At 40.0% G+C, this 27,272-nt stretch overlaps 1 protein-coding gene across 3 annotated transcripts in view; it reads right to left on the bottom strand.

Moving 5' to 3' along the window:
- Positions 1-107: 107 nt before the first annotated feature.
- UBXN2A (UBX domain protein 2A) overlaps positions 108-27,272 on the bottom strand; it is a 48,651-nt gene continuing 21,486 nt past the window's right edge. For all 3 annotated transcript variants that reach the window (XM_006930454.4, XM_003984460.5, XM_045054872.1), the window contains exons 3-7: positions 24,361-24,499; positions 19,528-19,634; positions 16,227-16,364; positions 14,546-14,701; positions 108-3,465 (exon numbers count right to left, since the gene is read on the bottom strand). In XM_006930454.4, the coding sequence (XP_006930516.1) occupies positions 3,273-3,465; positions 14,546-14,701; positions 16,227-16,364; positions 19,528-19,634; positions 24,361-24,499 (733 nt within the window). In that variant the 3' untranslated portion in view covers positions 108-3,272. The remainder of the gene's footprint in view (positions 3,466-14,545; positions 14,702-16,226; positions 16,365-19,527; positions 19,635-24,360; positions 24,500-27,272) is intronic.

The raw sequence follows: 27,272 nt of genomic DNA on the forward strand, positions 1-27,272 counted from the left end.
ACCTGACAAACAGAAGGCACCTAATAAACGTTGATTCTCAAACTGAAGGTCTTTGCCAAACAAAAATAACAAATGCATCCAGATGTAACTATTTTATGAGACAAATGTAGATTATTTCACAGATCCTTTTAATGAATTATTTCATTCTAAAGACAACAGTTCTTTAACCATTAGCAAAAGATTGCTTTTAAAATAAGGCACTGAAATAGATGCAAACATACTATATTTTAACACAAACACAATGAAAAAAAGTACTCTGAATGAGAAAAGTATATAAAATAAATAAGACCAGTTTTGTAGCCTGCATAACGCACAGTAATTTAACCATTAAATTAGAATCTGTAAAACTAGAAATGTACTTCTATGTATCAGCCTTAACAATGATTCTCAAGAAACTGATTGACGAGTTCTGAAACAACTACACAGGTCAAATTGTGTCTACACCCAAAGTGTTTGATGATTTTCAAGTCTGCCTTCCCTTGCCAAACCAAATTCAGTCTATATTTTCTAAAGTATGTTTTGTGTTTTCTACATATTTAATTAACAACTTTACAATTTTAAACTTTAAGGTAGACAGCTTTATCAGAGGATTCTCATTTTAGAAAACCTCCGAGAATATTATTCACATTAATGAAAGTTTTCACAGTTACAAAAATGGTTACTGCTGATGATGGGTCTTTGTAGGAACTTGTCACTGGGGTGTATTCTACATGTACACACAAGAAAGCCCCTATGTATCTTGTGGATTAATAATTATAAACTGGAAAATCCACAAAGGAGGCTTTTCTATAGGTACAAGAAAAATATTTCCAACAAGAAGCCCCTTTATAGAAAAAAAATGCAGAATCGCATATTGACTAGAATTATGCATATCAAATTATAAAATGCTTCATGATAGGTCTAAGGAAACATTTTCTTAGAGGCTGAAAAATACACTAACAATCATTTTATATTTGAAACAGTTCGCTGATTTTTACCATCCTTTCATTTTTTGTCAAAACGCCACTATTTTTGTTTCACTAGAGAGAGCTCTAACAGAGCTGTAAACATCACTGACAGTATTTTCTATTATATATCTGTTCATTTCTGAGAGTAAATGACAAAAGTAAAAGGCTCTCCTTTGCTCTCTCTCTCTCTCTTCCTAATAAAAGGACAGGCCTCTACCATTTGTAAGGCTGGGAGCCAGAAAAGCAAGCACTCTTACTATGGACCTCAAACAGAAGGCATATCTTATAAACCAGGTCACCTAGCTATGTGTGTATTTCCCTTTTGTTATTCCTGAGCTTCTATTAAAAATCTCACTTAAATGTTCCACGCTCATCTCAGCTCTGCTTAGAGAAGATGAAGTATAAGTTTCTATCATGATTAGTTCAGAGTGAGAGGGGAACAGTCTAAGGACCAACTGTGTGAGATAAGGACACAACTTAAAGGTCTAGAAGTCCCATTTCAGTGGAGTCTTCCACTGTTCACAGTGAATGAAGCAGGCAGGTTTTCTTTCTTAGGGTGGAAGCATAGTGTTGGATTTCCTGAACACGGGTACTTCTCCTGTGTACCTAAGAATCAGATGAAATTAAACCTGCAGAGATCTGGGACCCAACCCAGACGCAATAAATCAGAATGCGTCTGGTAGGTGCCTGGAATAGACATTTTGAAACGCTTTCCAAGTGATTCTTACATGAAGGTTTGAGAACTACTGTGAACCACTGCTTTGTAAGAATGGTTCTTTCAAGAGGTCCACAAAGTTAAAACTATTTTCATAATCAAACTAAGACATTATTTGCTTTTTTTTCATTTTCTCATGAACATACAGTTGCGTTTACTAGCAGCTACATGGTGTGCAATATCACAACAGATTGAATGTGGAAGCAGACGTGAGGTTCCATCTGTCTTCTTTAACTCAGACCGTAAAGACAGTTGCAAAAAATGGAACACAATGCCACTTTTTTCACGAAATCTTTTTTAGAAAATGCATTTTTCATCAAAATGTGATTTATACTAACATGTGCTTATTATTTTATTGAATAAATATCTTTTAACTTTTTATTTTCAATGTTATATATATAACACACATAAACAAAAGGTCTTGAGACCCAAAAGTTTGAGAACTGTTCTTTCCGGCAGATACCCACTACTGCCCTATGGACATTACTGCTGACAGGTATGGCTACTTAGTTTCTTGGCACATTGAATGTACATTTCACTTTAAATAAGATTCAAATAGAGAATTTGCAAAATAAGCTTCTTAAACTTATGTTCAGGCAAGGGAATTCAATCTGACAATGAAATATTCAAGTCTGACCAGTTTTAATTAGAAGTTTAAAATAAACATGTTTCCCTTGGTGGCATCAGAACGTAAATAAATAAATCATCCTTTAACGTATACACAGGTTGACTCTGATATACGGAATAGGAAACCGTAGTTCATGTGATGCATTTAAAAAATATTACCAATGTGCCAACTCAGGCGTTAGAACAGATTCTACATGAGTGGTAGCAAATGAAAGGTTTACTCAAAATGTTAGCCAAGAACAAAACCTTAATTTTCAAAAGAAAATAAAATAAGGGATTAAGTTGGATTCCTGGATAGAAATTTTTTAAAGATTACACTTCTTGAAAGTATAGAAATGTGAGTAGGCAGATTAGTATTGACATTATACTACACTGCTCAATTTTATTCTTAAATAAAAATATATTTTAGATACTGTGCCAAATTAATAGTTGAGTATATCTTGCCATTAGAGAATAAAAACTGAGAACACTTTGAGGTTCAGGCATACTTGTGCTGAAAGTAGTCCTTTCTAGCCTTCTGACTGTATCCCAGGTATAAAATAATTACATTGGTGCTTTGAATTTGCATGTACAAATTTCTTAATGTATTGCTATTTAAAAAATCTGAGATAGCTGACATTGAAACAAATCACTGCTGGTTGGGACCATCTGAATGAATGATGTGTGAATACATTTGCTAATTTATATCATATTTAGATTCTATAGGATATAGTGATTTAATATCTTATTGTTGAATAACTGGTATTTGAAAATAAGTGTTTTCTGAGTAGCCTTTTGGAAAAAGTGCATTGAATACAGTTTCCAGTCATAGTTTACATTCCTAACTTGTACTTATTTAAAATCTTCTCATCAGGAGGGAGTTAAATAGCGCTCTAACCCAAAGTCCAGCAAATCAGATCTACTTTCCCTCATTTTGGTTTGAGTGTTCATTTACAACCATCATTTCTCTGCAAACTTTCCACTTAGTGTATCAAAAATCAATGTTATGAAAGTTCTCTAAAAGGTTCAGCGGTTTTTTGGAGTCTCTGAATGATTACAGCATTCTGTAAGTCTGCTTCTTCCAGTGTGAGTGTTTCATCTAGCAATCTGAGGGAAGGAAGAGCTGTGGCCAGGGAAAAGGGAGGGCTTCTCTGAGATCCTTGGTATTTTTCAATGAAGTCTTTGATGTGGCTTATCCTGTAAAATAGCACAGACTATTAATATAATTTTATGAAAACGTGGATTAGTTAATGTAAGGTAATAACTTGATGATATTTAGCTATGTTCATACATAGAGCAGTGAAATTATGATAGAACTAATCACCTGGGGTTTTTTTTAATGCTTATTTATTCTTGACAGACACAGACACACACACACACACACACACACACACAAAATGCATGGAGGAAGGGCAGAGAGAGGGAGACACAGAATCCAAAGCAGGTTCCAGGCTCTGAGCCACCAGTACAGAGCACCATGCAGGGCTTGAACTCACAAACTGCAAGATCATGACCTAAGCCAAAGTCGGACACTTAACCGACTGAGCCACCCAAGCGCCCCTGGGTTATCTATCTTAAAAGTTGACTCTGGATAGTAAGGAATTACTATGATTTATCTTTAGTGTGATGAGGGTGTTATAGTTACATTTTAAATGTTTTTTAACTTCTTTTTATTTTAGAGAGAGAGCCAGAGAACTCGAGTAGGGGAGAGGGGCTGAGGGGGAAGAGAGGGAAGGAGAGAGAGGGAGAGAGAGAGAAGGAGAGAGAGAGAAGGAGAGAGAGAGAAGGAGAGAGAGAGAGGGAGAAAGAGGGAGACAGAGAAAGGGAGACAGAGAGAGAGAGGGAGGGAGGGAGGGGAGGGCTGAAATCAAGTCACAGCCAAATTGAGTCCCAACACCTAACCGACTGAGCCATCCAGGCGCCCCCCATTGCTGATATTCTTAATCAGGATGCAAAGAATTATACCTGGCAACATCAACAATGGGTTATTCAGGAATTTAAACTTTGGGAAAATAAGCTGCAACATGCAGACCAACTTTTTTTTTTTTTTTTTAAAGTAGGCTCCACACCCAAAGTGGGGCTTGAACTCACAACCCCTAGATTAAGAGCTGCATGCTCCACCAACTGGGCCAGCCAGGTGCCCCTAGACCAACTTGTTAAGGAGGATATGAGAAATAACTCTGTCTGAAACCAAGATATTTCATAATTTCTAACACCACTGGCCCCAAAGATCATGCTATATTGGAGAGAAAAGTCCAGTACACTCTGGAAAAGGTCAAACCAGTACCACATAATGAAAGCGCACAGAACTATCAGAAAGGGAGTTTACAGGATTGTGGTCTTTCCAAACATCTCAATCTGTTAAATCACTTAATCATTTACGACCAAGTCACAATTCCCCCTAATTGGCTTCTTTGTGGCTGTCTATGAAGACATGCTAGAAAACCAATGTGTCAACAAGGAGGACATTCTTTTTTTCTACACTCAATGAACTCACAACCCTGAGATCTGGAGTTGCAAACTCCACCAACTGAACCAGCCAGGCACCCAAAGGAGGATGTTATTTTACTTTTTTTTTTTTTTTAAAGCTTAAAAACAATTTTTTTCTTAAGCACCAAGAACATTCTTCATAAAGCATTAGAGTCGTGTGAAATCCTAAAGAAAAGGACGCTAGGGGAGCCTGGGTGGCTCAGTCAGTAAAGCATCTGACTTCAGCTCAGATCATGATCTCAGGTTCATGAGTCCGAGCCCCTGTCAGACTGCGCTGACAGTTCAGAGCCTGGAGGCTCCTCCTGATTCTGTGTCTCCCTCTCTCTTGCTGCCCCTCCTCTGCTCATGTGCTGTGTCTCTCAAAAATGAATAAACATAAAAAAAATTTTTTTTAAAGAAAAAGAAAAGGACACTATAAGAAAGGAATATTGGAAATATACTGAAGATCCCTTCAAAGCAAACCACCACAGAAAGTCACCTACCAACAAATGTACAACAATAATATCATTTGGAAGAATTTGATGGAATGCTTTTATTTTAAGAGACTCTAATGCAGGAATTTAAAACTAAAGTGATCGTTCCCTTTGCCTGTGGTAGAAAATGTGCAGTGTGATGCTACTTGGGTGCTGTGGCTATTCAGACTAGTACTTCTGATTCTTTTAAAGCAAAGTAATTTGGAGGGAGGGAGAAGAAACAGAGAGTCCCAAGAAGGAATGTTTGTAGTCTTACCAACATTTACTCTAATGCCTTTGCATCACCTCCTCCCTAAAGGTAGTATGCGCCACTGTGTTGCATTTGCACCATTAATGAGTGCAGGTAACTTGTATGTGATGGATAAAAGTAACTTCGGTTGTGGTTCAGGAGCAGGAATGCAATTGTTACATTAGAGATGCTATGCCACATAGTATCTGGCTCACGGTAACTACTGCCAAAAGAAAGGTTTTGTAATAAAATTATGGATACATCCTAAAAAAATTTAAAAAATGTGCAAATTAAAAAAATAAAAACAAAGTCTGATTAATAGACAATAAATATTGTTGGTCAATGATTATTAAATGCTTCAGTACTTCAGGAGAAAAAAATCTAGGTGACTATTTGCTACTGAAAATGTTGGAGTATTTTTCTACACAAAGAAGTTGAAATTAAAATATTTTATTTCCCTACAAAGAAACAAATTTAGACTGGAATAACATATCCCCTCTTCCATTTTCTACCTGTTTAGTTTGTCTTCCATTCATTTTAAAGGAATTTGGGTCACAGAAGAACATTCTAAGGCACCATTTAAACATATGCTTCTATTATTATTATCATCAGCTCTCTGATGCTAGCTGCGTAGGGTGGTTTGCCATTTGGAAATAATAGAAGTGAAATGCCTTGAAGAAAGCCTACTATACAGAAAACACTCAATAGGTGGTAGCTAAAAACAATACAAAAAAGCACAAAAAGAGGAACTGAAAAGGATGGTTAGCCTAGATATAAAAACTATACTCAAATAACTATTTAAAAGAAACACCTTTAAATATACAGACACATACACAGTTAAGTTGAAATTAAAAGGAAGGAGAAAGATACACCGTGTAAGCAAGCACCAATCATAAGGAAGCCTGTATAAGTAACTATATTTGTATCAGGCAAAGTAAACTTCAACACAAAATTATTAGGGATTAAAAGAGATGTTTCTTTATTGCTAAAAAGGTCAATTAATCAGAAAAAAAAATTTTACCTCTGCACAGACCTAACTACATAGCTTTAGCATACATGAAGTAAAATGCTGACAGAAATAAAGGAGAAGTAGACAAATCCACAATAATAGTTGTAGATTTTAGCACAGATCTGTAAGTAACTGACAAAATAAGCAGTAATTTAATTTATTGAAAAGTTACAGTAATTAAGAGAAAGCGGAGCTGGCAAAAGATGGGTGGACCACCCAAATAGAATGGAGAGTCCAGAACAGACCATGGGATTTACACAAAGATGCCACAGCAATCGGGCCAGGAAAGAAGTCTCTTCCACAGTGTGATAGCTGGGACTTGGCCACGTGACTTGCTCCAACGGATGTTAGAAGAGTGACGCAAGTAAAACTTTGCTTAGTGGGACGAGCCTTGTGCCTCTGCCCTTGTTATGAGAACATGGACAAGCAGGCTGCTGATTCAAGGAGAAGAGACACAAGGAGCAGACCCAGACTCACAGAGATGTAGCCTAAATTAGCGCTCCCTCGGATGACCTGCAAACGTGAATGAGCTCAGCGGAGACCAGAAAAGCCATACCAGCCGACACATAAATACTTACCATACATAACAGGCCAGGAGATTTTCCTGTATGTTTACTGAGCAATGCTGATTGATATATCCATATAAACAAATGTAAATGTGGACCGTTACCAATAAAAATAGAATGGATCGATTTCATATAATGGATTATACTATAGAAATGAAAATAGATGAGGTACAGTTACATACATCAACATAGATGAGTCTCAAAAACAAAAGTTGTACAACACATATAATAACATTCATATCATGGGGGCGCCTGGGTGGCTCAGTCGGTTAAGCGTCCGACTTCAGATCAGGTCATGATCTCACACTCTGTGATTTCGAGCCCCACGTCAGGCTCTGTGCTGACAGTTCGGAGCCTGGAGCCTGCTTCGGATTCTGTGTATCCCTCTCTTTCTGCCCCTCCCCTGCTCATGCTCTCTGTCTCAAAAACAAATAAAAACATTTAAAAAAATAACATTCATATCATGTTAAAAAAAAAAAAAAAAAAGCAAAGCTGCCTTTCTTTTTCCTTACTAAACAACTTGGTCCAAAAGCCAATAGTATGGCAGAACATGAGAATCAGAAACAATAGGGAGTTGTGGTGGCCCAGGACAGGGACTCAGAGTCTAAGCAGGGTGAAGAAGGTCTCTGCACAGGAAAGCTAACCACCTGCATGGTGCCAGAGCCCCATGAACACAAGAAGGGTGTCCATGCAGGCGGAGGTGAAGCAGGGGTGGTCAGAGCTTACGCGGGTGAGTCTTCTGTGTCCCACACAGAAGGCTTGTCCAGTACAGACTGCCAGCAGCCCACTGGGGTGAGGAATATGTCCAAACTGAGGGGCAGAAGAAGTGGCACAGGGTGGCCTGTGTCAAGCAAAACGGAAAGAGCCTTCTCACAGAGGAGCGGCCAACTGCAGCGTCAGAACCAGAGAGGGGTGAAGAGAGTGTACAAGCACCGGGGAGAAGAGGCGGCACTGAATGTCACCGAGAGGGTAAAGAGGCCAGCGGCGCCGGGTGCTGAAGTGGTCTGGGGTGATGTGTCAGAGACCCAGCAGGAAGAGGAGGGAACTCAAGTGAGAACTCAAGAAGGATATGGTGAAGCCCAGGCAGGGTGAAGAAGTCTTCCATGAGGGGGAGGTGGCAATGGGGAACAAAGACACTGGCTCCACACAGGAGAACTAATCAATAAACAAATATATTAAGAATAATTGAAGCCAGGCTATTCAGTATGGGAGAAATCAGTTATAAATACAGAATAAATACAGAAAGGAAAAAACTGGAATAAACTCCATGGTGGTAGATTGAGTTTGGCAGCATCTATGTGAACTCATGCTTTTTGTTCTGCAAAGATATAGAAAATACAGATATATATGTACATGTGTGTGTACACCTATCACTCTCTCCACTCAGAGGGCCTGAGAACGGTGGGTAGCCACTGTCCACTGAAAAAGAACCAGGGCTTCTGAGAAAAAGTACAGACTAAAACCCGAAAAAACTTCTGGGCCAGAAAACAAAGAAATAAAGAATGACGGGAACACGTCAGTAAGATAAAGGCAGTCCCACTGACTATATCTGGGAATATACGAGCATTAAAATAAATGTTGCTGGTGAGAGCATACCATCCATCAAATAAAACAGGAAACACGAGAAGATGTAAGTATAAATAAACGAATAAATCTGATGTCATAGGAAAAACATGTAATTATGCAATTTCAAACCTCCTCCTCAGAAAATATGTATTAACTACAAAGAGAAAAAATAACTTTATATTAAAGGAGACTGTCAGATATCCCTTTAATCAAGTGGACAAACATGGGGCACCTGGGTGGCTCACTCGGTTAAGCGTCCCACTTCAGCTCAGCTCAGGTCATGATCTCACGGTTCATGAGTTCGAACCCCACATTGGGCTCTGTGCTGACAGCTCAGAGCCTGGAGCCTCTTTGGATTCTGCGTCTCCCTCTCTCTCTAACCCTCCCCCACTCACACTCTGTCTCTCAAAAATAAATAAATGTTAGGGGCGCCTGGGTGGCGCAGTCGGTTAAGCGTCCGACTTCAGCCAGGTCACGATCTCACGGTCCGTGAGTTCGAGCCCCGCGTCGGGCTCTGGGCTGATGGCTCAGAGCCTGGAGCCTGTTTCCGATTCTGTGTCTCCCTCTCTCTCTGCCCCTCCCCTGTTCATGCTCTCTCTCTGTCCCAAAAATAAATAAACGTTGAAAAAAAAAATTAAAAAAAAAAATAAATAAATGTTAAAAAAATTTAATAAAAAAAAGGGAACAAATTTAACATCATAGTGGGACAAAATGTAAATTATGCCACCTGACAGAACGCAATGAGATACAAAAGCATCACTTTTGTGATATTCCTGCCAAAATTAGAGAACTAAATATAATTACGAGAAACAATCAAATACAAAATTGGCCCGTAATTAAAAGAAAAATACCAAGGTTATAAAAATCAAAGAAAGAGTGAGGAACTATTATTTCAAACTCAACATAATAAAAGCCATATATGAAATTCCCATAGCTAGTATCAGCCTCAGTGGGGAAAAATGGAGAGCTTTTCCTCTTCGGTCAGGAACAGGACAGGAATGACCACTCTCATCACTACTAGTTGACATAGTACTAGACGTCTCAGCCCCAGCAATCAGAGAACAAAAAGAAATAAAAGGCATCCAAATTGGCAGGAAGAAGTCAAACTTTCACTATTTGAAGATGACATGAAACTCTATCTGGAAAACCCAAAAGACTCCACCAAAAAATTACTAAAACTAAATACATGAATTATGCAAAGCTGCAAGATATAAAGTCAACATACAGAAATCTGTTGCATTTCTATACACCGATAATGAAGCAGCAGAAAAAGAAATTAAAGAATCGATCCCATTTACACCTGCACCAAAACCAGTAAGATACCTAGGAATAAACCCAATGAAAAAGGTGAAAAGATCTGAAAACTACAGAACACTTATGAAAGAAATTGAAAAGGACACAAAGAAATAGGAAAAAAATTCCATGCTCATGGATTGGAAAAACAAACATGATTAAAATGTCTGTGCTACCCAAAGCAATCTACACATTTAATGCAATCCCTATCAAAATATCACCAGCATTTCTCACAGAGCTAGAACAAACAATCCTAAAATCTGTATGGAATCACAAGAAACCGTGAATAGTCAAAGCAATCCTGACAAAGAAAAGCAAAGCTGGAGGCATCACAATTCCGGACTTCAAGCTATATTACAAAGCTGTAGTCATCAAGACAGTATGGTACTGGCACAAAAACAGACCTAGATCAATGGAACAAAACAGAAAACCCAGAAATGGGCCCACAACCATGTGGTCAATTCATCTTCAACAAAGCAGGAAAGAATATGTAATCAGAAAAAGGTTTCTTCAACAAATGGTGTTGGGAAAACTGGACAGCAACATGCAGAAGAATGACACTAGACCACTTTCCTACACCATACACAAAACTAAATTCCAAATGAATGAAAGACCTAAATGTGAGACAGGAAACCATCAAAATCCTAGAGGAAAATACAGGCCAGCAACCTCTCTGACTTCAGCCATAGCAACTTCTTACCTGACACACTGATAGAGACAGGGGAAACAAAACCAAAAATGAACTATTAGCACTTCATCAAGATAAAAAGTTCTGGGGGCGCCTGGGTGGCACAGTCGGTTAAGCGTCTGACTTCAGCCAGGTCACGATCTCGCGGTCCATGAGTTCGAGCCCCGCGTCAGGCTCTGGGCTGATGGCTCAGAGCCTGGAGCCTGTTTCCGATTCTGTGTCTCCCTCTCTCTCTGCCCCTCCCCCGTTCATGCTCTGTCTCTCTCTGTCCCAAAAATAAATTAAAAAAAAGTTGAAAAAAAAATTTAAAAAAAAAGATAAAAAGTTCTGCAGAGAAAAGGAAACAATCAACAAAACTAAAGGGCAGCCTATAGAATGGAAAAGATATATGCAAATGACATACCTGAAAAAGCGTTAGTATCTAAAGTCTATTAAGAACTTATCAAACTCAACACCCAAAAAACAAATAATCCAGTGAAGAAATGGGCAAAAGACATGAATAGACATTTTTCCAAAGACATCCAGATGGCTAACAGACACATGAAAAGATGTTCAACATCACACATCACCAGGGAAATACACATCAAAACCACAATGAGATACAACCTCACACCTGTCAGAATGGCTAACATTAACAACATAGGAAAACAACAGATGTTGGTGAGGACGTGGGCAAAGGGGAACCCTCTTGCACTGTTGGTGGGAATGCAAACTGCTGCAGCCACTCTGGAGAACAGTATGGAGGTTCCTCAGAAAGTTAGAAACAGAACTACCCTAGCCCTAGCAATTGCACTACTAGCTATTTACTCAAAGGATACAAAACTACTGATTTGAAGGGGCACATACACCCTGATGTTTATAGCACCATTAGCAACAATAGCCAAACCATGGAAAGAGCCCAGGTGTCCATCAACTGATGAATGGATAAAGGACACGTGTGTATATGCATGCATGTGTGTACATAGATGCACATATACACACAATGGAATATTACTCAGCCATCAAAAAGGATGAAATCTTGCCATGTGCAACAACATGGATGGAACTACACACTGTATTATGCTAAGTGAAATAAGTCAGTGAAAAAAAAAAACAAATATCATAATTTCACTCATGTGGAATTTAGGAAACAAAATAGACGAACATATGGGAAGGGGGAAAAAAAGAATATATGGGAGGCAGGGAAGCAAACCATGAGATTCTTAATGATAGAGAACAAACAGTGTTAATGGAAGGAGGTGGGTGGGGGACTGACTAGATGGGTGATGAACATTCAGGAGGGCACTTGTTATGATGAGCACTGGGTGTTGTTATATGTAAATTATTAATCACCAAATTCTGATTCTGAAACCAATACTACACTATATGTCAACTAACTAGGATTTAAATAAAATCTTGGAAGAAACAAAAAACACAACAACAACAAAAAAAACCCAGAAACTGGGACATGTGTGATTCTGAATAGTCTTTGGATAAAATGGATAATATCGGATTAAATGGCAAACTTTGAATAGGGCCAAACATTAGCTGGAAGAAGTGTATCAGTGTTACATTTCCAGATGGTTGAATTTTGGTTATATGGGATAATGCCCATGTTTGTAGGAAATATCAGAGTATTTTGGGTGATGGGTCATCAGCTTGGCAACTTACTCTTGAATGGCTAGGAAAAAAAAGTTCTTTATAGTGTTCTTAAAATTTTTCTGTATGTTTATGATTGTTGTAAAACTTAAGATAATTAATTGAAAATGAGCAAAACAACTCAATATTTTTAAAAGATACATATGTACTTGGCAAACCTATGAATAAAACCAGATGAAGGATGCGCCTGGGTGGCTCAGCTGTTAAGCGTCCGACTCTTGGTTTCAGCTGAGGTTGTGATCTCAGTTTCAGGAGTTCGAGTCCCTCACTGGGCTCTGTGCTAACAGCGCAGACCCTGCTTGGATTATCTCTCTCCCTCCCTGTCTCTCCCCTACCCATGCTGTCTCTCTCTCAAAATAAAGGACTTAAAAAAAAAAAAAGCAGAAGAATAACACAAATTCAGAATAGAGTATCTCCTGCACAAAAGGAAAGAAATATGACCAAAGAAAGGCACACAGATACATTGGTGTTTGTTCTGAGGCAGTATATGTATTTATCTTATTATTAATTTAACTATACATATATAACTTTTATGTAAAACATTTCTCTCCAAAACGTTTAAATGTTTTTAAATAAAGAAGGAAACCTATGCACAGTATGTTCCTACTTCTAATTAAAATGAACAAAAATTTTTGGGGTGCCTGGCTGGCTCACTTGGAAGAGCACGAAACTTGTAATCTCAGGATCATGAGTTCAAGCTCCATGATGGGGGTAGAGTTTACTTAAAAAATAAAATAGGGGCGCCTGGGTGGCTCAGTCGGTTGGGCGTCCTACTTCGGCTCAGGTCATGATCTCGCAGTCCGTGAGTTCAAGCCCCGCGTCGGGCTCTGTGCTGACGGCCCAGAGCCTGGAGCCTGTTTCAGATTCTGTGTCTCCCTCTCTCTGTGACCTTCCCCCATTCACGCTCTGTCTCTCTCTGTCTCAAAAATGAATAAACGTTAAAAAAAATTAAAAAAAATTTTTTTTAATATTTTAAATTTATTTTTATTTTTAATTTTTTTTAACGTTTATTCATTTTTGAGACAGAGAGAGACAGAGCATGAACGGGGGAGGAGCAGAGAGAGAGGGAGACACAGAATTGGAAGCAGGGTCCAGGCTCTGGGCCATCAGCCCAGAGCCCGACGTGGGGCTCGAACTTACGGACCGTGAGATCGTGACCTGAGCCGAAGTCGGACACTCAACCGACTGAGCCACCCAGGCGCCCCAAAATATTAAAAATTTTAAGAGATAAAAGACTGGAAAAACCCATGAAACTGACAATAGTGATTATCTCCAGGTGATGGAATTTCAAATGACTTCAATTTCTTTCAATATTTTCCTGTATATTTTTCAACAGAAAATATGCATATAATGCTAACGACTGATTTTAAAATATATTAAAAATAATTCTTCTAAAATTATATATCTAGGGGCGCCTGGGTGGCTCAGTAGGGTAAGCATCTGACTCTTGATCTCAGCTGGGGTCACAATCTCACGGTTTGTGAGATGAGCCCTGTGACAGACTGCACTGACAATGCAAGACCTGCTTCATATTCTCTCTCCTTCTCTGTCTGCCCTTCCCTCACTTGTGCACACGTGTGCATGCTCTCTCTCTAAATAAATAAATAAACATTAAACAAAAATGGTTACAGGGCACCTGGGCAGCTCAGTCACTTAAGTGTCCAACTTTGGCTCAGGTCATGATCCCATCGTTGAGTTCAAGCCCCACATTGGGTTCTCTGCTGTCAGTGCAGAGCCTGCTTCGGATCCTCTGTCCCCCTCGCTCTCTGCCCCTCCCTGGCTCACCTCGCTCTTTCTCTCTCAAAAATAAGCAAACATTAAAAAAAAGATACTTTCAGGGGCGCCTGGGTGGCTCAGTCGGCTAAATGTCTGACTTCAACTCAGGTCACGATCTCGCGGTCCGTGAGTTCAAGCCCTGCGTTGGGCTCTGGGCTAATGGCTCAGAGCCTGGAGCCTGTTTCACATTCTGTGTCTCCCTCTCTCTCTGCCCCTCCCCCGTTCATGCTCTGTCTCTCTCTGTCTCAAAAATAAAATAAAACGTTAAAAAAAAAAAAAAAAGATACTTTCACTTAAAAACAATGGTTACAAAAGTAAATTAAAAATAAATTAATAAAATTACATATTTAGATATATAGGAAAACTAACCAAATGATAACCCATACAACAAACTGAAAATACTTCATCTCCAAAAATTTTTATTTTCATGATATATTATGTTTAGAGAACTGCTAAGATCCTTGCTTAGTTCTTAAACTCTGCCTACTGAACTGAAAAGAAATTTAAAAAGGAAAAAAATTAAGACAAATAATGAAATGGAAGACTCACCTATGAGAAATGTTAAATTTCTGGACAATCCGTTTTCCATTGGCTAACCAGATCTGTACGTTAGTGATGGGTTCCAGGTTGTTTAGTTGAACAACAGACAAATTTTTATTCTCGACTTCAATACTCTTTGCCTTAGAAACAATTTTTGGTGTGGCACTAAGAAAATCCAGACAACAAAATCAGATGCATGTTGTTCACTAAGCAAAACCTTATCATTAAATAATTACTACAAAAATTTTACATTAAGTATACTTTAGCAAGATCTTAGTAAGTCAATGCTATTTCCTTAATAGTAACAGTATTATTTATGTCCATCATATATGATGAGATGAATGTAGGAACCTAATGAAATTAGGCATATCTGAGTAATTTGTAAGACTGTAGAATGCTATGTAAATATATGATAAAATATTGTAAATATATTGTAATTATTTAAATAGCACCTTACAGAATAATTTTACAGGGTTATTAGATCCACGGACTTTACCTTTACCTACTACTCCCCATTTCTGTAAGAAATGGGGCACCTGGGTGGCTCAGTCAGTTAGTGTTCGACTTCAGCTCAGGTCATGATCTCACAGTTCCTGAGATGGAGCCCCATGACAGGCTCTGTGCTGACAGCTCAGAGCCTGGAGCCTGTCTTCAGATTCTGTGACTCCCTCTCTCTCTGCCCTTCCCCTAATTGCGTTGTCTCTCTCTCTCTCTCTCCCAAAAATAAATAAAACTTTAAAAAAATTTTCTGTAAAAAATAAGAAGTTTTCAAGAGATTAATCTTTGGGTTATAAAGGGGGAAAAAAAGGAAGCAAAGTATTTCCTGATTATTCTGAAAGTTACATCTGAATTTTTTTTAGTGTTTATTCATTTTTGAGACAGAGAGAGCATGAGTGGGGGTGGGAGGGAATGTGTGCAGACAGAGAGAGGGAGACACAGAACTCAAAGCAGGTTCCATGCCGTCAGCACAGAGCCTAATGTGGGGCTCAAACTCACAAACCATGAGATCATGACCTGAGCTGAAGTTGGACGCTTAACCGAGCCACCCAGGTGCCTCGACATCTGAATATTTTTATATGTGTGGATGAATATGTAGTTAACTTTACCAACCTTGATAATATATGAGAATGCATAAAAATACAAGCGATCACGTATGTAACCTCTTTGTAATTGTGTCATAAGACAGATATGATGAAGACTGCAAAATGTGACACTAAAGGCTTTGATATGGATACTAACTTTATCATGCATTTTTCAGTTTTATTACCTCACAATTCAGATACTTATCACAGAACACAACGTTGAAGGCACTGATAAGTATAAAATTGAACCCTATATTCAAAACTTAACATATGTACTCTGTAACATTAATGGCAATGATCAAGGAGTGGATGCAAGGGAGAAAAATTATATATACATCCAATTCTGCCTAATGTCCTAAATAATCCACGTCCTTTTAATTTGGTAAAATCAAAAAAGCCTCCATGATTTTTTTAGTGTACTACCAGCATGTGTTAATTTACACTAAAGTAAATAGGACCTAGGAGTCCTCATGAAAGTTAAGAATAATCTCACTTCCAATGAGAGAAATGATAAGCTCTTTATATATGGTCTATATTGTAAAATAATGACAAGTTGAGCATTAGTCAAGCCTCTGTTTATGGAAAACACAGCTAATGAGCCTATTTACCTTCCCAGTCTATGACCCTGTCCTGAAAAGGGCTGGAACACCGGCTTCGTTGACACACATACTTCATTTTTTTTGTCTTCAACTTTAACATCCACCTCCTCTTTATCAAAAATTCCCTGTAATTCCAAAGGTAATTCCCTAGGAAGGAAAAGAAACAAAGTGATCAAGCTCCCAATACGTTTTTTCTTTCTCTGAAAAACATATTCTGTATGCAAACAGAACTGAAAAATATATAGAAATAAGAGGCATATATAATACAATAAAAAACTAAATATATTCTTAAAACTTTATTTTTAAGTAATCTCTCCACCCAATGTGGGGCTCAAACCCACAACCCAATCAAGAGTCAGATGTTCTGACTGAGCCAGCTATTTGCTCCCAAACTGGATGTATTTAAAACACAGTCAAATAAGATGAATACCAAGAAATAAGAACAATACAGAGTAATTTCTTTTCATGTTTGTTCATTTATTTTTGAGAGAGCCCACACACATGAGTTGGGGAGGGGCAACGAGAGAGGAAACACAGAATCTGAAGCAGGCTCCAGGCTCTGAGCCGTCAGCACAGAGCCCAATGCTGGGCTCGAACGCACAAACTGTGGAGACCATGACCTGAACTGAAGTCAGATGCTTAACTGACTGAGCCACTCAGGTCCCCCAAATACAGAGTTAATTTTTAAGACTACAAATTCATGAACAGCTTGAGTTACTCAGCAGTACCTAGAATAGTACTAAAGTCATGAAATATTTGATGAGTATATTCTGCTAAATTTAAACAATTTGATCTCTTTATAGGTGTCTGAATAAAACTAAAAATGTGCTAGAAAAATCAGGCTCTCATTTCCACTTTTAAATAGAAATATAAAAAAATTTAAAAATATATAGATTTACTCTACACATGATGAAATAAAATACAAAACATGTAGAATTTAAAAAAGCGTCTTCACATTTCATACTCCTAACAGAAAGATAAAGTAACACAGTTAGGACTCCATCAGAGGCTCTGTCTCATATACCACAGATGCTTCTCTTCTGAACAAGGTAAACTTTTTTGAATCTTACGATCTTTTAAAAGCAGTCTTGGGGCGCCTGGGTGGCTCAGTCGGTTGAGCATCTGACTTTGGCTCAGGTCATGATCTCGCAGTCTGTGACTTCGAGCCCTGCATCGGGCTCTGTGCTGACCGCTCAGAGCCTGGAGCCTGTTTCAGATGCTGTGTCTCCCTCTCTCTCTGACCCTCCCCCATTCATGCTCTCTGTCTCAAAAATAAATAAACGTTAAAAAAAAAAAATTAAAGCAGTCTTTTCTAATGAACACTTGAAAGTTTACAATGTTATGGAATACACAGATATATGAGCAATGAACTTCCATGGGAAAATTTTAACCAAATTACAAGTTTTAACATACTTATAAAATAATTTTTTCTTGATAACTGAAATAATACAAATTCATTTTATACTTAGGATTTTTGTACTTTTCTGTGTATGTTATACTTCAAAAAATTTTTATTTAAAAATAAGCAATACATGTTTGTTCTAAAAAAAAAAAAAAGATGTAAAAAATGCAAACATAAGTCAACTTGGAAAGTGACAATCCTAGGGTACTTGGGTGGCTCAGTTGGTTAAGTGACTAACTCTTATTCTCAGCTCAGCTAATGATTTCATGGTTCCTGAGATCAAGCCCTGAGTCAGGCTTTGCACTGATGGGTGGAGCCTTCTTGGGATCCTCTCTCAATGCCCATCCCCCATACCCCATACATTCACTCTCTCTCAAAATCAATAAATAAATAACTAAAAAGAAAGAGACATTCCTTATAAACCTACTCTCACTTTAATAAAAAAAACTGGGGCACCCGGCTGGCTCAGTTGGTAGACTATGCAATTCTTTCACTTTTTTTTTTTTTTTTTAATTTTTTTTTCAATGTTTATTTATTTTTTTGGGGACAGAGAGAGACAGAGCATGAACGGGGGAGGGGCAGAGAAAGAGGGAGACACAGAATCGGAAACAGGCTCCAGGCTCTGAGCCATCAGCCCAGAGCCCGACGTGGGGCTCGAACTCACGGACCGCGAGATCGTGACCTGGCTGAAGTCGGACGCTTAACCGACTGCGCCACCCAGGCGCCCCCACTTTTTTTTTTTTTAAAGTAATCTCTACACCCAATGTAGGGCTCAAATGCACAACCCCTAGGGCTCAGGAACCTGAGATCAAGAATCACATGTTCCACCAACTGAACCAGTCAGGCGCCCTGAGCATGTGATTCTTCATCTTGGTTGGGATTGTGAGTTCAAGCCCCATGTTGGGCCTAGAGCTTACATTAAAACAAAAACTTATGTGTGCCCCAACACACACTGGGGCACCTGGGTGGCTCAGTCAGTTAACTGTCTGACTTCAGCTCAGGTTATGATCTCGCAGTTCGTGAGTTCAAGCCCCGTGTCTGGGTCTGTGCTGAGAGCTCAGAGCCTGTAGCCTGCTTCAGATTCTGTGTCTCCCTCTCTCTCTGCCCCTCCCCCACTCATATTCTGTCTCTGTCTCTCTCTCTAGAAAATAAACATTAAAAAAAAATTTTAAAACCCCACAAAACTCTGGTGTTTTATCTCCTAGATTTTCTCTATACATATAATAAAACTCCATGTAATTGTTTTATTTTTTCTGCAGATGGTATTGATGTATACAAATTATCAGTATTCTCTGCAAACTTTTTTTTTTTTTTTTAAGTTTATCTGTTTTGAGAGAGACCGAGCACCAGCAGGGGAGAGGCAGTGAAAGAGAGAGAAAGAGAATCTCAAGCAGACTTCATGCTGTCAACACAGAGCCTGACGTGGGGCTGGATCTCACGAAGTGTGAGATGAAGACATGAGCCAAAATCAAGAGTCAGACGCTCAACTGACTGAGCTACCCAGGCGTCCCTGCAAACTTTTTAAAAATAAAAGATACCACGGAAATCTTCTCATGTTAACATATAGACGTTATCATTCACTTTTATCAAATGCATACTGTTATAAAGCAGATCAAACGGTACAAATACATAAAATATTGTTTCCATTTTTTTCTTAGTGATTCATAGGAATTGTATATATATTCCATTTGCATGACATACATGAAACAAGTACTTCCAGTCTGGCAGTTCTCTTTTGACTGCATATAAGTGTTGCTGGTAAATATGTTTTTAATATTTATATAATGAGATTTATCTATATTTTTTACATTGCTTCAGGGATTCGTGCCAACCATAGCTATATGTAATAATGTGGATTCTGCCAAATGAAACGTTTAAAATATCCTTGAGTTTACAAAGAGTACTTACCCCTTTTTGATGGAGTTTAGAAACTGCTGACTTGCACCATCAGAGTAACTTCGGAAATCGTCATTGACCGTGAATCCATTTTTCCATAATTTTATACTAACATCTACCTGCAAAACAGTAAGAAAAAAATGTATTATGTTAATAAAATGTACTAGATTAAAATTCTGAATTTTTTTCTATTGTATGTATTTTATGTATCATTCATTTCCTTTTTAAAATTGGTAAAATTGACATATAACATTGTACTTATTTTTAGTGTACAACAAAATGACCTTATACATGCACATACTGCGAGATGATTATCACATTTTGGTCAACATCCATTACCAAACTACAATTTTTTTTCCAGTTTTACTGAGAAACTAATACACATCACTATGTAAGTTTAATGCATAGAACATTATGCTCTGATTTACGTGTATTGTAAAATAATTACCACAATAGGTTCAGCTAACACTCATAATACTCATATAGATACAATAAAAAGAAAAGAAGGGGTGCCTGGGTGGCTCAGCTGGTTGAGCATCCAACTTCGGCTCTTGGTTCCTGAGTTCCAGCCCCAGGTCCGGATCTGTGCTGAGAGCTCAGAGCCTGGAGCCTGCTTCAGATCTGTGTCTCCCTCTCTCTCTGCCCCTCCCCTGCTTGTGTTCTGTCTCTCTCTCTCTCAAAAAATACATAAACATTTTAAAAAATTAAAAAAAAACAAACAAAAAAATAATTTTCTCCTTGTGATGACAACTCAGAAGATTTACTCTAATTTTCCTATGTATCAGAGCAGTCATCCATTGTGCATTATAACTCCAGTAATTATCTTACACTTGCAAGTTTGTACATCCTGATCACCTTCTGCAAAATTTTTTTTTAACATGTATTTTTGAGAGACAGCGAGACACAATGCGAGCAGGGGAGGGGCAGAGAGGGAGGGAGACACAGAATCTGAAGAAGGCTCCAGGCTCTGAGCTGTCAGCACAGAGCCCAACATGGGCCTCAAACCCACGAACTTCAAAATCATGACCTGAGCTGAAGTTGGACGTTTAACCCACTTAGCCACCAAGGTGCCTTTATTTAATTTATTTAATTAATTAATTTATTTATTTATTTATTTATTTATTTATTTTTTAATTTTTTTTTTCAACGTTTTTTTATTTATTTTTTGGGGGACAGAGAGAGACAAAGCATGAACAGGGGAGGGGCAGAGAGAGAGGGAGACACAGAATCGGAAACAGGCTCCAGGCTCTGAGCCATCAGCCCAGAGCCTGACGCGGGGCTCGAACTCACGGACCATGAGATCGTGACCTGGCTGAAGTCGGACGCTTAACCGACTGCGCCACCCAGGCGCCCCCAAGGTGCCTTTTTAATGTATCACTCTTAAGAGCAAACTTCAAGTGTAAAATATCAAAAATAATGTATATAGGGATCCGTGGCTGGCTCAGTCGGTATAACATGAGACTCCTGACCTCGCTGGTTGTGAGTTTGAGCCCCAGTTGGGCATAAAGTTCACTTTAAAAAATGTATATACATTGGGGCGCCTGGGTGGCGCAGTCGGTTAAGCATCTGACTTCAGCCAGGTCACGATCTCGCGGTCTGTGAGTTCGAGCCCCGCGTCAGGCTCTGGGCTGATGGCTCGGAGCCTGGAGCCTGTTTCCGATTCTGTGTCTCCCTCTCTCTCTGCCCCTCCCCCGTTCATGCTCTGTCTCTCTCTGTCCCAAAAATAAATAAATGTTGAAAAAAAAAATTAAAAAAAAAAAGTATATACAGGGGTGTCTGGATGGCTTAGTTGGTTAAGCATCTGACTTCAGCTCAGGTCATGCTCTCATGGTTTGAGAGTTTGAGCCCCAAGTTGGGCTCTGCACTGCCAGTGCAGACCCTGCTTGGGATTCTCTCTCTCTTTCCCTGTCTCTCTGCCCCTCTCCGACTCAAACTTTCTCAAAATAAACTTAAAAAAATAAAAATAGGGGCGCCTGGGTGGCTCAGTTGGTTAAGTGACCGACTTCAGCTCAGATCATGATCTCGCAGTCCGTGAGTTCAACCCCACATCGGGCTCTGTGCTGACCGCTCAGAGCCTGGAGCCTGTTTCGGATTCTGTGTGTCCCTCTCTCTCTGACTCTCCCCCGTTCATGCTCTGTCTCTGTCTCAAAAATACATAAATGTTAAAAAAAATTTTTTTTTAACAAAAATAAAGGCCACATTTAAAATAAATAAAAATAAAAAATAAAATAAAAATAAAAATAAAAATAAAAAATGCATATACAGAAACAGAACAAGGGATGCCTGGGTGGCTGAGTTGGTTAAGCATCCAATGCTGGTCAGGTCATGATCTCAGTTTGTGAGTTGAAGCCCCACATCAGGATATTTGCTGTCAGGGCAGAGCAGGCTTTAGATCTTCTGTCTCCCTCTCTTTCTGCTCCTTCCCTTCCTCTCTCTTGCGTGCTCTCCTTTTTTAATATTAAAAAAAAAATTTTTTTTTGACATTTATTCATTTTTGAGAGACAGACAAAGCATGCGTGGGGGAGGGGCAGAGTGAGAGGGAGAAACAGAATCTGAAGCAGGCTCCAGGCTCTCAGCTGTCAGCACAGAGCCCAACGAGGGGCCTGAACTCACGAACCAGGAGATCACAACCCCAGCCGAAGTCGGACGCTTAACCAACTGAGCCACCCAGGCACCTCAGCACACTCGCTCTTAAAAATAAACATTAGGGGCGCCTGGGTGGCGCAGTCCGTTAAGCATCCGACTTCAACCAGGTCATGATCTCGCGGTCCGTGAGTTCGAGCCCCGTGTCGGGCTCTGGGCTGATGGCTCAGAGCCTGGAGCCTGTTTCTGATTCTGTGTCTCCCTCTCTCTCTGCCCCTCGCCCGTTCATGCTCTGTCTCTCTCTGTCCCCAAAATAAATAAACGTTGAAAAAAAAATAAAAATAAAATAAATAAACATTAAATGGGGTGCCTGGGTGGCTCGGTCGGTTAAGCATCCAACTTCGGCTCAGGTCATGGTCTCACGGTCCATGAGTTCGAGCCCCGCGTCGGGCTCTGTGCTGACAGCTCAGAGCCTGGAGCCTGTTTCTGATTCTGTGTCTCCCTCTCTCTCTGCCCCTCGCCCGTTCATGCTCTGTCTCTCTCTGTCCCAAAAATAAATAAACGTTGAAAAAAAAATAAAAATAAAATAAATAAATAAACATTAAATGGGGTGCCTGGGTGGCTCGGTCGGTTAAGCGTCCAACTTCGGCTCAGGTCATGGTCTCACGGTCCATGAGTTCGAGCCCCGCGTCGGGCTCTGTGCTGACAGCTCAGAGCCTGGAGCCTGCTTCCGATTCTGTGTCTCCCTTTCCTTCTGCTCCTCTACCACTCATACTCTATTTCTCTAACTCTAAAAAAATGAATAACATTAATAATAATATCTTTAAAAAATACTAAAATAAAATAGAACAAAACAACAAAGAGGTAGAAAATAGGAGAAATAATATAAAAATTAAGTGCCTGGGTGGCTCAGTTGGTTAAGCAGCCAACTCGATTTTGGCTCAGGTCATGATCATGGTTTGTGAGTTTGAGCCACGCATAAGGCTTTGTTTTTTGCACTGGCAGTGTGGAGCCTGCTTGGGATTCTCTCTCTCTGCCCTTCCCGGCTCCCACTCTCTCAAAATAAATAAAAGAGGGGAGGGGAGGGGAGGGGAGGGGAGGGGAAAGAGAAAAAGAAGAGAGAAAAGAACAGAAAATGTCCTAGAATAGTAAAACAAGAGCTTCTACATTGAATGAATGAAAAAGGACCCACATCAAGGCCCATGAGAACATAGAATTAAATATTCTAAAAGCTTTCAGGGAGGGGCTCCTGGGTGGGTCAGTCAATTAAGCATCCAACTTCAGCTCAGGTCTTGATCTCACAGTTTGTGGGTTCTATCCCTGCATCAGGCTCCGTGCCTGCTTGGGATTCTGTGTTTCTGTCTCCCTCTGCCCCTCCCCTGCTCACCCTCGGTCTCTGTCTCTCAAAAAATAAACATTAAAAAAAAAAAAAAAGATTTTAAAGCTTTCAGGAAGTAAAAAATGTGCCACACACAAAAGCTTAGATACCAGAACGGCAATGTATCAATCAAGTGTGAAGGCAGAATAAAGGGAAACATAGACTTAGGCTTGAAGGCTTTTTTTTTTTTTCCTCTTAATTACAGAGAGTGCGCATGCTCCAACAAGTGAATAAGGGAGAAGAACAGAGGGAGAGAGGGAGAGAGGGAGGGAGGGAGGGAGGGAGGGAGGGAGGAGGGGAGGGAAAAAGGGAGAGGGAGGAAGTGGAGAGAGAGAGGGAGAGGGATGGAGACAGAGGGAGAAAGAGGGAGAGAGAGAGAGAGAGAACCTTAAGTAGGCTCCATGTTCAGCTTGGAGCCCAACGTGGGGCTAGATTCCAGCATCCTGGGACCATGCACTGAGCCAAAATCAAGAGTCATCCTGAACACCAAAGGATGCTCAATGACTGAGGTACCCAGGCACCCCTAGGCTTACAAGGTTTTAAGCCATCTATTTCCAATGCTCTCTTCTCTCACACTGTTTTTTATAAAGCTATCCCAAGCCTGGCTTCATCAAGGGCATTCTTCATTGAAACTAGCATGCCCCAGACCAAGAGCAGGGAGAAAATATGGTAATGACTAGTACAGTTTGGTGCTACTACCTTGATTCCTCCTAAGGCACCAGCAGTTTAACCCACATTGCTTTTGTGGTATTAGTGCAATGTTAACACAGTGGAAAAGGTAATAATAACTTACTATTATTATGAAAACACTTTTGACCTCATGGACCCAAAATATGGTCCCTATTTTGAGAAACATTGGAAGAGAAAAAATTATGGACATTTACCTGTTTCTTCTGTTCAGTGGGAGACACACATTTGGCACCAACCTTCTCAGCTTCCTCAAAAAGGCTGTCAACAAAATATTCACAATTTGTTTGTCGATCATCACTAAGAGGTTGGTTGTCAGATCCCGTTTCACAGACCCTACACATAAAAAAAGAAAAATAAGCAGTACTGACTACTATTTTTCCAAAAAATTACATGAATTGTTCTTGTTAAGGGATCTTGAACTCAGACACTTCCTTGTACACAATTCACACTCACTTCTAAATTAAAATTTTTTTTAATGTTTTATTTTTGAGAGAGAGAGAGAGAACGAACAAGCAGGGGAGGGGCACAGAGAGAGGGAGACACAGAATCTGAAGCAGGCTCCAGGCTCTGAACTGTCAGCATAGAGTCCAATGCAGGGCTTGAATTCATGATCCACAGGACCATGACCTGAATAGAAGTTGGATACTTAGCTGTTGACTAAACCACCCAGGTGCCAAGACCCGTTTCTAAATTAAGATTCTAGCAGATATGTGACCTTGGGAAGTCATTAACCCTTTTGGTCCAGAGCAAGGTCTTCTCCATTTCAGTCTACTCACATTTGGGGAGGGATAGTTCTTTGTTGTGTGAGCTGCCCTGTCCATTGTAGGATATTCAGCAGCATATGTGGCCTTTATCCACTAGATGCCAGTATCATGCTTCCTCCACCCACCCCTTCTTTCAGTGTTACAACAACTGAAACCATCTCTAGACATTCCCAGGTGTCCTCTGGGGGACAAAACTTCACCAGGTTGAAAATCACTGGTCCAGAGGAAAAAAATGTGTTCTTTGTAAAAAGCTCAAAATAGCTTCACAAGGTTACTGCGAAGGCTGTTTTTTGTTTTTTGTTTTTTTCTTTGCTATCAGCACAGAGCCCGATGCTGGGCTCCATCCCACAAATTGTGAGATCATGACAAGAGCCACAATCAAGACTAGGACTCTTAACCTACTGAACCACCCAGGTGCCCTTGCAAAGGCTGCTTGTAGGCAAACAGGGTTGAGCAATGGAATGTGAAAAGGTCCCACAGTGACCACTTGGCTATGAAGAGGCCCAGTAGGTGACCCACCTCAAAACATCCATAGGCCCTAACAATGGGCTACTCACAACCAAGAAGTTACCAAAAAAGGGAAAATTCCATGTGTTCCCATACCTCTTCACTTTTCCCCTTTAACACAACCCCCACCCACTGCCTTGTTGCAGTTCCTCCTCTGCAGTCCTGCCCCTGCTCCTTTGAAGTGTATTCAATAAACCCTATCTCCTTTGTTCTGCCTGAGGTGAATTCTTTCACATTTGAGGGCCCCCATCCAATCGACTGAGAGACACCCCATTTAGACACCACAGTTACTATGTACCTTTTGGTCACAGAAAGCACTTTTGAAACTAAAGGGGATAGTGTGTCAGGAACGGTCCTAATCATAGTTTTGATTTGCGTAACTTCAGAATAAGACTTCTCACTGAAGACTTTGATTTGTAATTAATACTCCACTATTTTTTAAATCAATTATCTTATTTTTTTATTTTATTATTTTTACATAAAAAAATTTTTTTAATATATTTATTTTTGAGGAGGAGAGAGGTGGGGGGGTGGAGGGGGGAGGCACACAGAATCCAAAGCAAGCTCCAGACTCACAGGTCAGCACAGAACCCAACGCGGGGCTCCAACTCATGAACCGCGAGATCATGACCTGAGCTGAAGTCAGATGCTTAACCGACTGAGCCATCCAGGCGCCCCTTGTATTTTTTTGAAGAGAGAGAGAGAGAGAGAGAGAGAGAGAGAGAGAGCGTGCGCGCGCGCGCGCATGCACACATGAGCATGGAGAGGCGGGGGGAGGCACAGAGGGAAAAGGGAAAGAGAGAATCCTAAACAGGCTCCATGTTCAGCACACAGCCCAACATGGGGCTCAATCCCATGACCCTGGGATCATGACCTGAGCTGAAATCAAGAGTTGAACTCTCAACCAACTGAGCCACCCAGGCGCCCCTTATTATTCAAGATTTTCTTTTTAAATAATCTCAAAGCCCAACATGGGACCTGAATTTACAACCAGGAGATCAAGAGTCACATGCTCCTCTGACTGAGCCAGCCAGGTGCCTATTTTTCTTTTTTTAAATGGTTATTTATTGGGATGGCTGGGTGTCTCAGTTGGTTAAGCGTCCGACTTTGGGTCAGGTCATGATCTTGAAGTTCATGGGTTCGAGCCCCATGTTGGGTGGGCTCTGTGCTGACAGCTCAGAGCCCGGAGCTTGCTTTGGATTCTGTGTCTCCCTTTCTCTCTCTGCCCCTCCCCTGCTCGTGCTGTCTCTCTCTCTCTCTCAAAAATAAATAAACATTGGAAAAAATTTTAATGTTTATTTATTTATTTTGAGAAAGAGAGAGAGGGAAAGAGGGAGAGAGCATGAGTGGGGAAGGGCAGAGAGAGAGAGAGAGAGAGAGAGGGAGAGAGAGAGAATCCCAAGCAAGCTCTACGTTGTCGTAGAGCCCAATGTAGAGCTCAAACCCATGAACCGTGAGTTCATAACCTGAGCTGAAATCAAGAGCTGGACACTCAACCAACTGAGACACCCAGGCACCTCTCTATTTTTTCTTAAATTTAGGTATAAACTGACATATTAGTTTTAGGTCAACAACATGATTTGATATTTGTACATACTATGAAATGATCAGCACAGCAAGTCTAGTTAACATATATCACCATTAACAGTTACAGAATTTTTTTGTGTGATGAGAACTTTTCAAAAAAATTTTTTTAATGAGGGGCGCCTGGGTGGCTCAGTCGGTTGAGCGTCCGACTTCGGCTCAGGTCATGATCTCGCAGCTGGTGAGTTGGAGCCCCACGTCTGGCTCTGTGCTGACAGCTCAGAGCCTGCTTTAGATTCTGTGTCTCCCTC

This window comes from Felis catus, chromosome A3 (genome assembly GCF_018350175.1).
Source record: "Felis catus isolate Fca126 chromosome A3, F.catus_Fca126_mat1.0, whole genome shotgun sequence".
Taxonomy (NCBI): Eukaryota; Metazoa; Chordata; class Mammalia; order Carnivora; family Felidae; genus Felis; species Felis catus.